The sequence below is a fragment of the Lolium perenne genome, chromosome 3 (assembly GCF_019359855.2).
Source record: "Lolium perenne isolate Kyuss_39 chromosome 3, Kyuss_2.0, whole genome shotgun sequence".
In the NCBI taxonomy this organism is placed as follows: domain Eukaryota; kingdom Viridiplantae; phylum Streptophyta; class Magnoliopsida; order Poales; family Poaceae; genus Lolium; species Lolium perenne.
In genome coordinates this window covers 292,999,721-293,018,286 of record NC_067246.2, presented here as the reverse complement: position 1 = coordinate 293,018,286, position 18,566 = coordinate 292,999,721, and the positions used below count along the sequence as shown (strand labels likewise).

General features: G+C 46.6%; 1 protein-coding gene across 1 annotated transcript; it reads right to left on the bottom strand.

Moving 5' to 3' along the window:
* Nucleotides 1–10,954: 10,954 nt before the first annotated feature.
* Nucleotides 10,955–14,613, bottom strand: LOC127345175 (gibberellin 20 oxidase 2). The gene is made up of 3 exons (XM_051371610.2): nt 13,910–14,613; nt 13,444–13,768; nt 10,955–11,513 (listed from the first exon to the last, which is right to left on the bottom strand). Exons 1-3 carry the CDS (start codon nt 14,551–14,553, stop codon nt 11,223–11,225), a joined length of 1,260 nt encoding a protein of 419 aa, XP_051227570.1. The 5' UTR covers nt 14,554–14,613; the 3' UTR covers nt 10,955–11,222.
* Between the last annotated feature and the right edge of the window lie 3,953 nt (nt 14,614–18,566).

Here is an 18,566-nt window from a genome sequence, read left to right as displayed (position 1 = left end):
GGTCGGAGAGAGGTCTCAACCATGTCTACATAGTTCGCGAACCGTAGGGTGACACACTTAAGGTTTGATGTCTTTTAAGTAGATATGGAATATGGAATGGAGTTCGAAGTTTTGTTCGGAGTCTCGGATGGGATCCAGGACATCACGAGGAGTTCCGGAATGGTCCGGAGAATAAGATTCATATATAGGAAGTCACTTTCCAAGTTTGGAAATGATCCGGTGAATTTATGGAAGGTGGTTTCTAGAATTATCCGGAAATAAATCACTATGGAAGGAGGAGTCCCGGAGGGACTCCACAAACCCTAACCAGCCAACCAAGTGGGAGGGTGGAGTCCATGGTGGACTCCACCTCCTTGGCCGGCCAAGAAAAAGGGAAAGGGGAGAGTCCCTGTCCCTCTAGGTTTCGTCCATAAGGCAGTTTTTCTGTTGGGGTCTTATTCGAAGACTTTGGGAAAACCCTTGGGGTTCCACCTATATAATGAGGAGGAGAGGGAGGGTGCAGCCCATGGCTTGGCCGCACCACCCCTGCCCCCTTGAGGCCGGCGCCCATGGCACCCCCTCTCCCCAAACCCTAGCCTCCCCTCCTCCACATACAAACTCCCGCAGCGCATAGGCGAAGCCCTGCCGGAGTTCTCCACCACCACCGCCACCACGCCGTCGTGCTGCCGGGATTCTGAGGAGGATCTACTACTTCCGCTGCCCGCTGGAACGGGGAGAAGGACGTCGTCATCAACACCGAACGTGTGATCGAGTACGGAGGTGCTGCCCGATCGTGGCACCGTGATCAAGATCTTCTACGCACTTTTGCAAGCGGCAAGTGATCGTCTACCGCAGCAATAAGAGCCTACTCTTATAGGCTTTGGAAATCTTCAAGGGTTAGTCTCGTTCATCCCCTCGTTGCTCCCATCTTCTAGATTGCATCTTGGCTTGGATTGCGTTCTCGCGGTAGGAAATTTTTTGTTTTCTATGCAACGAATCCCTACAGTAATATGCACAAAGCTTATTACTCCCCCATAATGTGATAAGGAGTTTATTTTCACAAGAGGCAAATAAGATCCAACTAGAGATATTAATGGACATTAGAATTTGAATTTCTCATGAAGATGACATACCACATAGAGTCTAGATAATCTCGCAATATCAATTCTAAGTGATATTCCTCATGTACACACATTGTTTAGGATCATGAAATTCCCAAAGGAATATCACTCCCCCAAAATGGGATAGTCCATTAATCGCTCATAAGAGCCATATAAGATACAACAAGATGCAAAGAGGCTCCAACACAAACACAAATACATGGTGTGCAACCCAACATGCATAGACTTGATTTCTCAAGCAAAGACAAGTAGGAAGCACAACATATACAAACACATGTTATTAACAAAACTAACATATGCAAAGGGGCGAGTAACTTTCAATATAAATGAGTTGAGAACATGTTACCGCAAGGAGGAACATTGAATATATGATAGAAGCAAGATAACCAAAAGACTTGGTTTGAGATAATATAAATGATGAAGATCCCTTAATTCTTCATGATATAGCCAAGTCTCCAATGCCCTCCAACAAGCACCTATTGATCAAGTTTTGGATTGTTGGTCCCCAACTAAGTTGGGTCCTAAGAGGTTAGTCACAATAGGCTTGGCAACCCAAATGGTTCTTTTCTTGACACCACTTTGGGCACCAACAAATTTGGCAAACACATTGCCACCCTCATCCTTACGAAGAGAATAAACATCATCAATGGTGATAGAGTTGGATGAGGTACCAATAGTGCAAAAGGAGGATATGTGGCCCTTCTCACGACATATGTAGCAAGTTCTTTTCTTCTCCTTCTTCTCACTAGATTTCTCCACAATGGGAGCATTGGCTTGATTCTTCTTGGGAAGTGCAATTTCTTCAACTTGAGGTTGAATATGAGTTTGAGCTTGAGGCCGCTTCCCTTTTTGCTTCTTCTTCAAAGGGTAAGATCTAACATGGTGCCCTTCAATTTTGCACTTGAAGCAAACAATCTTGGCCGGGTCTTTGACTTGTAGTTGGCCCTTCTTCTTGTTGTTGTTGTTGTTGTTGGACTTGTTCTTGTTGTTGGATTTGAATCCAAGTCCACTCTTGTCATTGGGGGATTGTTGCACACTTAACATCGTGTTAAGTTTGCATTTCCCTTCATGACACTTTACCAAGTCGGTCTTCAAAGAAGTGACTTGGGCCTTGAGCTCTTTGATTTCCTCTACATGGTTAGTAACAACACAAGTACTAGAGGAAGTAGAACCTTCATTGTTAGAGCAACAAGGCAAGGAAGATAATTCATCACAAGATTTAGCAATACTATGAGTGGATGAATTACTAGGACTAGCACATGGCAATATAGCTTTTTGGGTAGTAGTGCTAGTATCCACATGAGGCTCACAAGGTGTTGCCTTTGATATGATAGCCTCATGAGCTAACTTTAGCCTATCATGGGAGGCTAGAAGATCCTCATGGGAGCTAGAAAGCTTTCCATGATTTTCTTCCAATTTCCCATAATTGCTAGTTAGCAATTCAAGTTGAGCCCTTAGCTCAACATTCTCCTTCAAGATAGATGCTTCACAAGAAGTAGAGTTAGTAGCACAAGCATCATCACAAGACATATTAAGAAGAGAGGGTAACATAGCATGCTCTTTTAAATATGAAGCTTGTAGTTGCTCATATGACTTGGTGAGGATAGAGTGTTCGCTCTCCAAGGCCTTGTGGGCCTTGTCTAGATCATCTAGATCCTTAACAAGTTTATCATGACCAACACCAACTTTGAACTTTTCATTTTTAAGCAATTTTAATTTAGCTTTAGCATGGTCTCTTTCTTTAGTGAGTTTAGCAAATATTTCATTTTGAGACACCTCAAGGGTTTGAAGTTGCTCCTCAAGAGAGGCTACGGTCTCTTGTTCTTCTTCAAGATCATTCTTTAATGATGCTACATCATCGGCATACTCTCGTTCAAGAGCACCCTTTTTATCAATGGTGTTCTCATGCATCCAAATAAGTTTTTGGCTCTCAATAGCGGTAGTCAAGATTTCAAAGAAGTGAGAGCTAGCAATTTTATCTTTGTAAAGAACCTTGAATACACTCTCACCTTTATCGCGTAGAGAGACAACCCAATCCTCTTCTTCATATTCATCCTCATTCTTATCACCACGAGACATATTAGGTTCCATGGTAGGAGGTACCGTGGAACCCTTGGCCATAAGGCATATATGAGGACCGTGAGATAAAGATGAGGAGTTACTTGAGGCTCCTTTCAAGATCTTGTCTTGACCAATAGAATCTTTGGTTTCCTCTACATTGTTAGACACACAACAACTAGAGGAAATAGAATCATTTTTATCATGGCCACAAGAGAATGCAAGCATATCATCATTAGATTTTTTCAAGCAACTTACACATGATATGCAAGGACTATCAACACAAGCATGTAAATCATTTCTAGTGCTAGATGTGTTTAAGTCCAAAGATAAAGCATTGCAATGAGATAGAGATGAATAATCATCAATACTAAGCTCAATATCAATATTGCAATTTTCATCACCACCCACCATATCATTACCTTGTGTCTTACCAAACTTTGGTGAAGTGGATGAAGATGAGAACTCATCACGGCCGGAAGTGGAAGCAAAACAATAATCCTCAATGATAGTGGACACATCATATTTATCTTGAAGCTTTGTCCATAATTCATGAGCGCTCCGAAAAGGCATGATTGAAGAAGTAACTACATTGCTCACAACAATGGAAAACACATGAGAAGCAAGAGCATCGAGACAAGAGTTTTTCTCCTCCTCAAGAGATAAATTTTGAGGATCCTTAGGAGAAGAAAAACCCATGTCAAGAAATCGCTCCATGTCCGGGGACATACGCCGCAAAATATTAAGCACATAAATTTTCCATAGATCATAATTTGTGCCATCAAATATAAACAAGTTATTGTGCGCTAATCCCCTAACCGACATCTTTACTCTCAAGGCGCGGTGAAGCCTAAGAATGAGAGACCTTGCTCTGATACCAATTGAAAGGACACGGATGTCGCCTAGGGGGGGGGGGGGGTGAATAGGCGATTTAAAACTTTTACGAGATGGGCTTAACAAATGCGGAATAAAACTAGCGTTTACTTTGTCAAGCCCAAAGCCTATATACTATTGTTCACCTATGTGCACCAACAACTTATTCTAAGCAATGGTTCACCTATGTGCACCAACAACTTATGCTAAGCAATACAAGCAAGTATGTGATAACAAGATATATATAACTTCAAGCACGATGGCTATCACAAGGTAAAGTGCATAAGTAAAGAGCTCGGGTATAGAGATAACCGAGGCACGCGGGAGACGATGATTTATCCCGGAGTTCACACTCTTGCTAGTGCTAATCTCCGGTGGAGAGGTGCGGTTGCTTAGTGCTCCCGAACGCCACAAGAGGCTCACCTTGGGGTGTGGTTGCTCGATGCACACCAACGCCACAAAGGCCTCACCCCAAGATGCGGTACTCAAACCACACACCGAACGCCACGAAGGTGCCTCACCTAAATCTCCAGTGACCCTCGCCACAAAGGCCTAGGTCACGGTTCCACTAAGGGATTTCCTTCGAGGCGGAAACCTGGCCTTACACAAAGATTGGGGCACACATCCACAACTTAATTGGAGGCTCCCAACAAATCGCCACAAAGGCGTAGAATCCGTCTAGGGTTCCAAGAACCCAAGAGTAACAACCTTCTTGCTTTCACCACCACGAATCACCGTGGAGAACTCAAACCAATGCACCAAATGCAATGGCAAGAACACCACAAAGATGCTCAAGTCCTTCTCTCTCAAATTCCAACAAAGCTACAAAAGCTATTGGGGGAATAAGAGAGGAAGAACAAAGGAATTCACAAAGAACACCAAGATCAAGATCTAGAGGATTCCACTCACAAAGAGATGGATTTGATTGGTAGAAATGTAGATCTAGATCTCCTCTCTCTATTCCCTCAAATGGGGGCAAGAATCATGGAGGGATTGAGAGATAGAGCAAGTTTCTCTAGTTGAACAATGGAGGAGAGAGAGAGAGTGAGAGAAGCCCCAGCCCAAGGAGGAAGAAGGGGGGGTATTTATACCCCCCAAAGAAAATCGAGCCGTTGGGCAAAACCAGGGCCGGATAATCCGGCCTAAGTAAGGGCCGAATAATCCACCCCCCGGATAATCCGGCCTCAGGGACAAAACCTGGTAAAAATCTGGCAAAAGTCCGGCCCCTGTCCAGAGCTGCTTTTCTTCTCGTCCTTAGCCGATTTCGAGGGGGCCGGATATTTCCGAAATATCCGGCCCGGATAATCCGGCCCGGAAAATCCGGCCTGGCAAACTGCAGAAACACCAAAACTAAAACGGGCATAACTTTAGCATCTAGACTCCGATTTTGATGATCTTGGGCTTGTTTTGAAGCTAGGAACAAGCTCTAAAAGATCATGCAGGAAACCATCATAGTCCAACAAGGGAGGATAGAAACAAATGATGAAAGGTTTGACCTATCTAAAAAAGACATACCGGTAAAACCTCCAATCTCGAAAATGCAACAAGTTGTCTGTGCAAAAACCATTCTTGATGAACTAGAGCTTGTCATGAGAATAAGCACAAGCTCTAAATCATCACATGGATAAGATCCAAATAACAACCAAGAAAGATGATGAACCAAACTCGAAAACGCAACAAGTGATCTATGCGAAATCCGTTTTCAATGAACTAGAGCTTGTCATGAGAATAAGCACAAGCTCTAAAACATCACATGGATAAGGTCCAAATAACAACCAAGAAAGATGATGCAAGGATGCAAAGGTTTGAGCTCTCTCCGAACGATACGATCGAGTTACTCACTCGAGAGCCCTCTTGATAGTACGGCAACTAAACTATAAACCGGTCTCCAACTACACTATGAGACCGGTGAGAAAGAAACCCTATCAAGAGCAAACCTTATACTTGCGCATTCCACTTGAGCTCGATGACGACGATCTTGACCTCAACAAGATGGAACGCCTTTCTTGCTTGTGTTTGCTTGACGAAGTCTTGTGGATTGCTCCCCCATAATCCACCATGAGAGAGCTTCTTCTTCGGCGCATCTTCACATAACCATGACCACCATGTGGATTGCTCCTCCATAATCCACCATGGGAGAGCTTCTTCTTCGGCGCATCTTCACATATCCATGATCACCATATGGATGGCAAGACTCAAGCAAAGGACCTCTTCGAGATGGCTCATCTTGAACTTGCACTTCATTTCTTCATTCTTCATCATGTTGATGTCTTGAAGTAACTTGAGGTCTCACTTCATCTTCATCTTCAAGACATACTTGACACTTGATATCCTTCATCAATTTCTTCTTATTGCAACCTAATACAAACATGTTGATGTCTTGAAGTAACTTGAGGGCTCACTTCATCTTCATCTTCAAGACATACTTGACACTTGATATCCTTCATCAAATTCTTCTTATTGCAACCTTGAAGCCAACATATGGTTCAAGAATTGCCTATGGACAACTCCTACAAATATAACTCAATGCAAACATTAGTCCATAGGGATTGTCATTAATTACCAAAACCACACATGGGGGCTCCATGCACTTTCAGATGTGCTGTTGCCACTAGGGATAAAACATCGATGCTTTTTCTAAGGATATTTGTGTTGATTACATTACGCGTAGTACTTAATGCAATTGTCTGTTGTTTGCAACTTAATACTGGAAGGGGTGCGGATGCTAACCCGAAGGTGGACTTTTTAGGCATAGATGCATGCTGGATAGCGGTCTTTGTTCTTTGTCGTAATGCCCTAATTAAATCTCATAGTAGTCATCATGATATATGTATGTGCATCTCTATTTGTCAATTGCCCAACTGTAATTTGTTCACCCAACATGCTATTTATTCTATTGGAGAGACACCACTAGTGAAATGTGGATCCCGGTCCATTCTTTTACATCTGAAATACAATCTACTGCAATCTCTGTTCTCTGTTGTTCTTCGCAAACAAACATCATTCTCCACACCATACGTTTAATCCTTTGTTTTCAGCAAGCCGGTGAGATTGACAACCTCACTGTTAAGTTGGGGCAAAGTATTGTGATTGTGTTGTGCAGGTTCCACGTTGGCGCCGGAATCCCTAGTGTTGCGCCGCACTACACTCCTTCACCAACAACCTTCACGTGGCCTTCATCTCCTACAGGTTCGATAACCTTGGTTTCTTACTGAGGGAAACTTGCTGCTGTACGCATCACACCTTCCTCTTGGGGTTCCCAACGGACGTGTGCTTCACGCGCCATCAGCAGGGCAACTTCTTGCACTTCACTGTCCATGTTTCCACCTTCCAGGGCAATTCTCAGTTGGCAAGATATGTGCTCCTGATCATCCATAAGGAAAATTTGCACCTCCTCTCTTACTAACTCATCAAATTCTTTTAAACTACTATTCCAAACAAACCTTCCATCATCACCAATGCACCCTTTTTGGAGCAGCAGATCATAAATTTCTGAGCCACTCACATATTCCTTCACATCATCTTCTCCAGCAGCCACTCTTCTCACCACATGACCATAACTAGAAGCACTGGGAGCCACACTATTGGAGCTAGCTGAAGCATTACCAGTTGGAGCATTTCTATCAGTTTCCATCCCATCTTATCTCCCATTTGTCTGGTCATCACTACCTCTACCATGATTTTCATCAGAAGGAGGAGGAGGTGCATGAGGAGGGTCCTCAACCACCCCCATAGTAGGCTCTCCCTCCACCTCAAACAACAACTGATGAAACTTCCCCTGAAAATAAAACAATCGACCAACATGGATTTTAGTGGGATCTTTACACTTGATCCTCACCCTCACCACCTCAACACAATCTTAAAAAATGCTCATGCAATCAACTTCTTGAAGAATGCCACACACAGCTGCCTGTGCAATAGAATTCCATTCACACCAAGTGGGCTGCAAACCATACACTTTCATCCAGGTCTTTTTTCATTACTGCCACAGGATATGGATCATCATCCCAAGCTTCTACCTTAACCCACACTCCAGGCTTTGCCAGGCCAAATCTAGGATACCCAATCACTTGGTCAAGTGGTAAGTGTGGAGGGAATTTTACCAAGTATGACCACCAAGTGAGCTCTCTGATCTGCCAAGGCCAATTTGTTCTGTAGATTCCAACAATTTTTTTAGCCAACTCTGATTTGGTAATGGTCCCTTACTCAGTCAGCACCAGGCCACATTTTTTGGTAGTAGCTACAAGGTTAACTACCACATCAGGAATTTCTATATGGAAGAAACCATGCCCAGTAGTAGCACTTCCAATATATTTAGCAATCTGAGGTGGTGTTTTTATCACATGACATTTCTCCACAAAATGATTAGTAGCTTTGCAAATGAAGCAAAAGGCTTTTTTTGTCACAAGAGTGCTTAAAGTGACCAAACTCTCCACACCCTAAGCAGATAGTATCTACATAAGACATCTAATTAGGAATCAACTGAGAAGGCTCCCCACTGGCAGCACCTTTCTTCTTCTGCACCCGCTTATTTTGCAAACTTTTTGTTCTACTAGCACCATCACCATCTGGACTTTGATTATTCTGAGGAAAGTCTTCTGCAGGAGGTGCAATCCATTGGTTGGACTGGAAACCAAATTGCTAGGGAGGGAATTGAGGATAGGCACCCTAGAAAACCCAAGGAGGAGGCATCCCAGCAGGAATAAAACCATAGGGTTGTGGAGGGAAAGGAAAGCCACCCCGATTCTGCTGGAAATCCTGAAACTGTTGTTGCTGTTCTTGAGGATTCTGCTGAAATTGTTGGTTCTGCTGCTGCCTATTCCAGTTATCCCATCTTCCTCTTCCAGGACCTATCCTTCTATTTCTACCACCACGGCCACGATCTGCCATGGCTTCTTCTTCAAGCTCTAGATCTATCACCTCAGCTTCTTCAACCCCTAGGTAGCATATTCCAGGTCTGTCTGGTGGCAATGGAGGCGGGGGAGGAGGGCTTTGAAACCTAGCAGCTGGCTTGGACTTTATATCCTCCTCGCTCCTCAGCGCAGGATTATCCAGATGCTAAGGAATATGCCAAAGTTGCTCAAAAAGCAGCTCCACCTCCTTTTCCTCCATGCCCGCGACCAGCCTAGGGCTCCCAACAACCCTTGACCCGGCCCGCAATGCTATGGATGGGCACATGTCAGCATCACCAACCCCCATGTCCACCTTATTCCCGCCAAAAACTTGGCGAGCAGCTCCTACAAGGTCTCTGACTACACGAGCACTTCCATTGTAAAATCCAGTAGCTACGCATGGTGATTTAGGACCATCAGCGTCGAGGTTGCCCTCAAATCCCTGCCCGAGAGCCTAGGTGGCTTTGATATCTTGTTCCACATCAGCGGCAACCGCGCCTTCGCTCGCTGCATGGCCTGCGAGAACGGAGACAGAGCTCTCCTCAGTGGTCCACTCCACCACGGCGGCTTCTCCCTGCCCCCAACAGCGCTCCGCGCCGTGTCCTGGAGTTCTAGATCTCGCAGGAACATGTTGCTTACCTTGGCAATCTTCCGACCAGGCTTCCGCCCCTGAATCGGCGCATGCAACACCATTATCGCCACCGCGGGCGCCCGAAACTCCAGCGTCACCCCGGTCTCCGACCGTTGCAGTTGCTCCGAGGGTAACGAGCTCAGAATCAACGACGATTGGCCCAAAAGAGCCGACGCAAAAGCTGAAGCATCCGCGCCTAGCCGATGAAGCTGCTCCTTCCTCGGACGAATCGTCGTGCGTCCGCCTCGAGCCCTCCATTTCCGATCCAAAATCCGAACCCTCAACGCCTTCACAAGGTCCCACCTCCTCCGCCCTAGCCCCGGCACCAAACTCCCACCGTTGCGACCTCTCAACAGGCTCTTCCCTTTCTCATCCGCACATATCGCCAGCGTCAGCCTTCGATTTGCCCTAGATTTTGGGAGGGACCTAGCTATTGGCGGCGAGAGCGAGGCGGGCGAGCACTATGCTGTACTGGAGGCAAGCGGTGAGAGGAGATGCTTGCGCGTCGCGTGGAGGAAGCCTCCACTCCGCCCTGGCCTGCCATGGATGAGAATCGAGGTGATCCCGCCATGAACAGTACCTTAGATTGAACACGCACCGGAATCGCCAGAAATCACGAGAGCCCATCCATCCCTACTCGTTTTTCCCAAATGAGTTCGTCATCGACGAGGACTTCTATTTGGGAAAGCATTTTGTGATGTTTTTTTCCAAAGGAGTTTGATGTCCGCCGTTCTCGCTGCCAAGCGGGGCCACTTTGTCAAACCGTACGTGGCGTCCCGCCCGTTCAGCTGTTCCACTTCTCATCAGAAGACACGGGATCGCCGGTGATTTCATTAAACTTCCAAATTGTCGGCGCATTATGAGGCGTGCCTTTGTGTGAGTCCAAAATCACCTGGTGCTATTGGGCGCCCAACGAGATAATTACTGCATGTCGAAAGCTATCAGCTGCAAGTAGGAGGAGGAACATTCAGGAAAGCAGACAGGTGCATTCGTCGGAAGCGGGGCTGAATGAAGAAAGGTTTGGACCGCGACCGCATTCCGGAACGGAACAACGCCGCGGTTTGTCGCCGCCGGCCGGCCTGGCCTTGCCGACGCTCCATTCCAGAAATAGCAGCTCCGATGAAGATATGCGTGAACCATTCAGCGGCCATTTCCCCATATCCTGATGCTCCACGTCGAGACGAGAAGAAGAGACATGTACGCTACGTGGCGCAAGCGTACAAAAGCTGGCGATTCTGGAACCTGATACGAAGCCGCAAGCGTTAAAGAGAGAAAAACAAGTCTTGATCAGGTTCTTGGCATCTGTCCAGAATGGAAATTTCAAGAGTCTATTTACGTACAAGCGTCCAAGCACTGGTATCTGTCCATATATATCTGCTTATACGCGGAAAAGAAAAGGCTGCAGGAAATTCATTCGTTTATATATATATATATATATATCCATGATTTCCATGGTATGTACACTAGGTGAGGAGGTGGGCGAGTGGCGACAGAGAAGAGGACTAGTAGAGCGCCAGGCAGTCAGCCAAAAATGGAAGGTGGTGTGGGCCCGGAGAGCCACGTGGGCGCCACTCCGCTGGGGCCCTGCCGCACCTGGGAGCGCACGTGGCCGGGCCCGACAAAATTTGGCGTCGCGATCCGGAGACGAAGACGAATCCGTGGATCGGGTTAGGCCGCCTCCTGGGCCGTGGCTTGGGCCGGCGTCGGCGGGGAGAGCCACTGGGTGAAGGCGTCCAGGGTGCGCGTGTCGGCGCGGTAGTGGCGCTGCGTGAAGCGCATGAAGTCGGCCCATGTGAAGTCCGGGTACCGGCGTGGTGAGGCGGCGGCGGCGATGGCCGGCGGCGGGCGCACGACGCGGTCGGCACGCGGGCAGAGGAAGAAGGCCAGGGACCGCCGCTCCTGGCGCTGGTTCACCACCGCCCGGTGCAGGCAGCTCTTGTACCGCCCGTTCGACAGAGCCTGCATGCATGCATCGGAACATAGGTTAGATGGATCAAAACAAGCCGGCGAGTTAGACCGCTCTCATGGCTGGTTGCGGCGCCCATTCCATTGACGGCTAATCATTTGCGCCGCCCAGCCCAGGTGCAAGTTGGCGAAGAATCCCAGTACGATCTTTCACTGTCGAACAAGCGCGAAATGCAGTAGCCAAAAAAAGCTGTAAATAAAATGGAACTGACGCATCGCTCCTGCTGGGGCTACGTACGCACATGTGGGAGCCACGCGACGACGGCGGCAGCGCCCACGTGACGGCCAACCCACGACGGCGACGGCGGAGGCGGGCCGGCGTCGCCCTCGTCGCCGCGGAGGAAACAGCGACGGATGCAGTGGGGAGACGAATCAGCTACCAATGGCGACCGGCGGGACGACACAATGACGTCGGAGCCCCGCACAGTGCGCACGCACGCACGAGAGAGAATTGCCACCGCACCACACGAGGGAGAAGCGATGGAAGAGATCGCTCGCAGAGAAAGGAGATCAAGTCGACAAGTCCATCGGGCACCCACTCCTGTGTATATCGCCAAGCTAGGACGGGGACGAAAACGACGAGCGCGCGCGCGCATGCACCTGGGTTGCCCCGCCACCGAAAGCGCCACCACCACCGCATCCGCATCCTCATCACCGGCGCTACTGTACAAACTAACCCCCCTTCCACATGGCTCCAAACTTGCCGCAACCAACAAGATACTCTCACGCCTCGCGATCCCCTATCTTTTCTCCGCCTCTAATTGGCTCACCCTCGCTGCTCGCATCGCAGCCTTTTTGGACGGATGGATTAGATAGACCTCAGGCCCTACTTTCAGAGGCCACCGGAAATGGAAGCAACTCCAGGTTATGTGGTGGCTACCTTGCATTGGATCCATGTCTTCTTCATCTTCATGGCTAGCTCTTCAGAACTCCTACCACGGGACTGGAGGATGTCATTATCAGTACAAACGGCGAGGTTAACCTGCCCGTAGGGACGTTTAGTTGGACGCTAGTAGCACCGATCAGGCATCTCCTAGGAATGAATCATGATCAATCACTTGGTCACTGCTGCTAATGTCGCTATGTCTGGATCGATGTCACTTCCGACAAGGGGACCCGGACGGCCGTGTAACCGCTAACTACCGCCGCTTGTAATTTAAACATGTCTAATCTAATAAGTCAAGCGCTGATTGGACCCCAGAGAAAATAACTTCTTGCAAGTAATTTCACTAGTAACTTCGAGTCTAACTCAACAAATTTAACTATGTGGCAGTGCGTTAATGCGAAAAGAGGTGAATAGAGTAACATAGCTAGTTACTATAATATCACACTTTTCAAGACATAATGAGTCTACAATCTAATTAATGAATCCATCTATGATAGTATTACCTTGATGTTACTATGCATATGAAGGATGTAACATAGACTCATGACACTAGCCTAAGTTACTATGCACCATGACGGTTCAATTCTCGACCGACTCCTAATTCATACGATTGCACCGAGATTTGTCATTACATGAGTTCAAACTTCCAACATGTATTTTTATAGCTACATATGAGGTTGCAACCGAGATTTTTTTCCCCAGAGCATTCATGCTAGTCATGACTTGCAAAATAGCTAGGCTGCAAGTGCGACCTGAAAATAAATCAAGTCATGTCAGCTGCTTTACGTTGATAGTCCTACCAGTGGTTCTCTTGTTAGGAAACACAGTAATCACGCGTCCTGTCAGTGGGCTACTACCGCAATCCCTTTCGTTTTTGTTTGGAAACAGCAGGGCAGTTTTTATGGTCTGGTTCGCTCGTTGGGAAGCAGAGCACAGCTAGCGGAACAGAGCACTGGTAGTTGACCACTGTGACGACTACTGTTAGTAGTGTTATTAAGTGGGTAACTAGAAAGTAGGTGATCGGATTAATTTGATTACCATGAAGGTGTCGCCGATGTTGATGACCATGGCCCCAGGGACGGGCCGGACGGGGCGCCAGTCGCCGTCGACGAGGACCTCCAGCCCGCCCACGTCGTCCTGGAGGAGGATGGTGAGCGCCGTGGGGTCGCAGTGCGGACCTGTCCCCAGCGTGCGCTCCGGCTCCGGGCACGGCGGGTAGTAGTTGCACCGCATGATGGAGCTGCTGTCCGCGAAGAACTCCCCGTAGTACCCGCGCTTCTCCACGCCCAGGCTCAGCTCCAGAAGCTCCATGATCGTCAGTGAGAGCTCCTTCATCTTCTCGCAGTACTCCTGGTACACCCTCCTACACATCCAAACGTGTTCACTACGTGTAAGCGGTAGTACGTGGGCACGGATCCAACGTACGATCGATCGAAAGGAAAAAAATGCAATGGCGGAGATTAGTTCCTAGCTGGATAGGAGACAGAGTGGATATATTCCTTACCCCATTGGCTCGAAGTCCTCGCCGAGGGTGCTGGTGAAGTAGTCGACGACGACGGGCGCCGCGGCGGTGTCCTGGAAGCCGAAGGAGAGGGTCTCCTTCCAGGGGAGCTTGGAGGCGAACCTGTCCGCGTGCGCGCTCGTGTACCCGGACACAGTCCCGGGCACGCGGCGCGCGCGCTGCTTCTCGGCCAGCGGCAGCCGGAAGAAGCCGTTCGCGCTCTCCAGCGCCGCGCGCGCCAGGGCCTCGTCCACGCCGTGGCCGGACACCTGGAAGAACCCGTGCGTGGCGCACGCGGAAGCCACCTGCGCCACGGCGCGGCGAAGCCCCGCGGCGTCGCCATTGCGCAGCACGCTCACGTCGACGACCGGCACGCCCAACTCCTCCGCCGTGGTCGGGCACGCCTCGGCGTGCGGCCACACGAATGAGGCCGGGATATTCGGCTCCCGACGGAGGTCGTACACCGAGGCGGCCGCGCCACCGTTCTTGCTGATGACGGCCTTGGCCGCGGATGGGTCAATGCTGGGGGCGGAAGGGCGGAGGAGGAGGGGAGGCGCGGGGCTGGTGTCCATGAGCGCAGACGAGCGCGCGCTGCAGTGAGGCGGGTGGGACAGGGTTGTTACTTGCTGTGCGGGCTGGAGCACCATGAGATTAGAGATGTGTGAGCTAGCTAGCTGCAGGTGAGTGTGCGGGAGACTGTCTAGGATGGTGGGGTATTTGTAATGGGGGAAGAGAGGGAGATGACAATGGAGGGAGAATATATTTGGAGGGACGCCAATACCGGGCCCATGACAACAGGACAAGAAGCCACAATGGAGAGAGAATGGGATAGAAACTCTTTCTTCCTTCCCTACAAGAGACTATCTCCATCACCGTCCGATCCTGCTTTGAGATTTATGAGATCACAACAGGATGATGATTGTGACTGTTAATACACTTCTCTTTGCGCCAGTATCAGAATCGACTTAGGCATAAGCAGTCTCAACTGATTTATGCTAAATTTTTTCCTTTATAAAAGGACGATGGCCACCGATTTATGTATCGGTGCACAAAAATAAATAGAGTCCAAGCTACATGTAGCTCTTTATTTTTAAACACTTAAAGTTCATATTTTAAATTATTATTTTTAAATGCGACACATAATTTTAGAGGTAGCCAATGATGTATTCCGCAAACCTATAAAATATCAATAGGAACTACTTTATATTCTAGGCTACATATACAATCTGATAAGTTATAGTGCTGAAATATGTACTATTCACTATAAAATTTGTCAGGTTTTGTTTTGTTTTGGAGCTTAGAATACAAAGTAGTTTGTATTGAGGTTTTGCACTTTTGTAGTATACATTATTGGCTACCCCTAGAATTTTGTTTTAATTTTTTTAAAAAACTTTGAAATATAAATTATGAATGTTTTAAAATAATTAAAGGGCTACTTGTAGCTTGGCATCCGTTCCAGATTTCCCTGCACAACATTTGTTATTAATGTCATTGATGTCGGTTATAAAACAGAAAAGAACCCGAGGCCATTCAAAACGGACTTTCTCGCGACAGTATCCATCGACAATTGTCCTAACAAAAAAAAGTATATAACTCTTATACAAAATATTGAAGAAAGGTTGCCGCACGTGTACTAATAATGACGAGTGCAACCATAAATGAATGTTAGAATTTTCATCCATAAACATGAGTTTTGAGCTACCACCTTCAGCAAGGGTTTCGAGTATGCTATACCACATTACAATTTAATTACAGAAGTATTTCCTCTTTGAATGTATTGTTTTGGATTAAAAGTTTGTAATATGATGTACTATGTTACAACTTAATTAAGAAAATGTTCCCTCTTTGCATGCGTTGTTTTGGATTAAAAGTTTGTAATATGATGTACTATGTTACAATTTAAGTACACAAATGTTTCCATAGTGTCTTTGTGAAAGGACGAGATGTCGCCTAGGGGGGGGGGGTGTGAATAGGCGTTTTTAAAAACTCTTACGGATTTGGGTTGTAAGAATGCGGAATTAAACTAATGTTTATTTTACAAGCACAAATCCTAAATATGCTAGGCTTGACTAAGTGCAACAACAACAACTAGAGCTAAGCAAGATAGGCACAAGATATATATGTAGCACAAGTGATAGCAAGATATATGTACTTCAAACACTATCACAAGGAAAGAAAGCTCGGGTATAGAAATAACCGAGGCACGCGGAGACGAGGATGTATTCCCGTGTTTCCTTCCTTTTCAAGAAGGTACGTCACGTTTGGAGGGGTGGAGGTCCCACGAAGGATTCCCCAACGCCACGAAGGCTCACCCTATTCTCCGAGCCAAACCCACGAAGGATAATAACCCTTTCCTTATGGTTAGCTTTTCGTCCACTCCGGAGATGGCAAGCTCCAAAACCACTTCACAAGCTCCACGAAGGAGAAGCCCGGGCCACTTCACAATCTTTCTTGAAGAGATCACCGGAGCATCAACCGCCAAGCTAACTAGGAGGTCTCCCTCCAAGAGTAACAAGCTCACAGTCTCTCACTCGAACTAATCGTGGTGGAGAGCTCAACACTATGCAATGATGCAAAGCAAGAACACTAGAGGTGTTCAAATCCTTCACACTCAAATCCCACCAAAATAACAAATGCTAGGATGAGATTAGAGAGGAAGAACAAAGAGGAAATGAACAAATGACTCCAAGATCTAGATCCCAAGAGATCCCCTCAATTAGAGGAGGAATGGATTGGATGAGGTTGTCTCTTTCAAATCCCCAAGAATATGCAAGAATCATAGGAGGGAATGGAGAGGAAGCAAGCTCAAGAAGGTCAACAATGGTGGTAAAAAACGTGCCTAAGAACCCTAAGAACAATGGGGAAGAAGGCCCCTTTTATAGCCCATCAAAATATGACCGTTTGGGGGCAGAATCGAGCCACCCGGTAGCAGCACTCGGTGGGCCGAGCTGGCTGCCCACCTACCCGGTAGCAGCACTCGGTAGGCCGGGCTGTGTGCCTAAACTGCGATAATTTTTGCATCTGGACTTCGATTTCGATGGTTTTGGGCTCGTTGGAATCATGACAATGAGCCCTACAACATTATGCATGGAAACATCATAGTCCAACCATTGAGTAAGAAACATAATATAAAAGGTTTTGCCTATCTATAAAAACATCAAACCGGTAAAACCTTCAACTATGAAAACGCAATAGAAGATGCATATCAATTCCGTTTTTGATGAACTTGGACTTGTTGTAAAGCTAGCAACAAGCTCAAGAACCTCACACAGAGAAACACCAAGAAGCAACAAGATTTATGGAATTAAAAGCATGCAAAGGGTTGAGCTCCCTAAGACGATGTGATCAAGTTACCCAACCGAAAGCCCCTCTTGATAGTGCGGCTATGTATCCTATAATCCGGTCTCCCAACAACCACCTTGAGACCGGTAAAAGAAAAACCTAGCAAGACCATACCTTTGCCTTGCGCATCCCGCTTGATCTTGATGATAACTCCTCAAGCTCCACTCAAGCCGGAATGCATCACTTGATCATTGTTGCTTCGTGAAGACTTACAAATGCTTCCCCATACACCATGATGGGAAAGCTCCATTGATGCATATATTCACATGTCCATTATTACCAAATGGACGGCAAGCTTCAAGCATATGATCTTCTTGAGATGCTCAACTTGAACTTGCCCAACTTAACCTTGATGACGATCACCACTTGACGTCATCCTCTCATGGGATATATGAGATCTCACTTTTGATGCAAGCCCATGGAAAGATACCTAACCCACATAGTGAACACAATGGCACATATATTATGTGTTAGTTCATAAAGTATAATTGACAAGGCTTACCATACCACATGACTTCACGTGGCACATTCTTCATGCTTCATGTGTTGACCAAACATGAATCTATTCTTCACTCTTTGTATTGGTGAACCTTGTATCTTCTCATGCTCTATCATACTATCTTGAGGTGTATAAAGAATTTTTCATTTGCTTGCATGCTCTAAATCTTAGTCAACCATAGCTCAACTTATGAGACTATCATGACACCGACTTAGAGCCATATCTTGAATTCTTCACTCGGAATTAAGCACTCAAGATCTTGATCATTCATTGCTTAACACATAAGCTAGAGCATGGCTAATATTGAGTTCCACATAAGAACTCAAGATCTTGATCATTCATTGCTTAACACATAAGCTAGAGCATGGATAATATTGCGTTCCACATAAGAACTCCATCTTCATTTCTTCTTCTTGATCATATCACATATATGTCTTCAAATCGATGATCTTGATGCCAATACTCAAGGTATATCTTTATCTTCATGGCATCCATACTTGAATCCAACACATGGACTACAAGTAGTACCTACGGAATATTCCTTCATATAAACTCAATGAAAACATTAGTCCATAGGGGTTGTCATTAATTACCAAAACCACACATAGGGGCAATATACCCTTACAATCTCCCCCATTTTGGTAATTGATGACAACCACAATAAGAGGGTTTATATAATGAATATTAGAAACAAGTATGCAACTTATCCGAGAATAAGTTGTATACAAGAGGTTGTATTTGATATGGTCAAGTAACACGAAGCTACTAGCCCATATCAAAATCAGCTCTACTCACACAACTACAACTAATGCAAGGGAT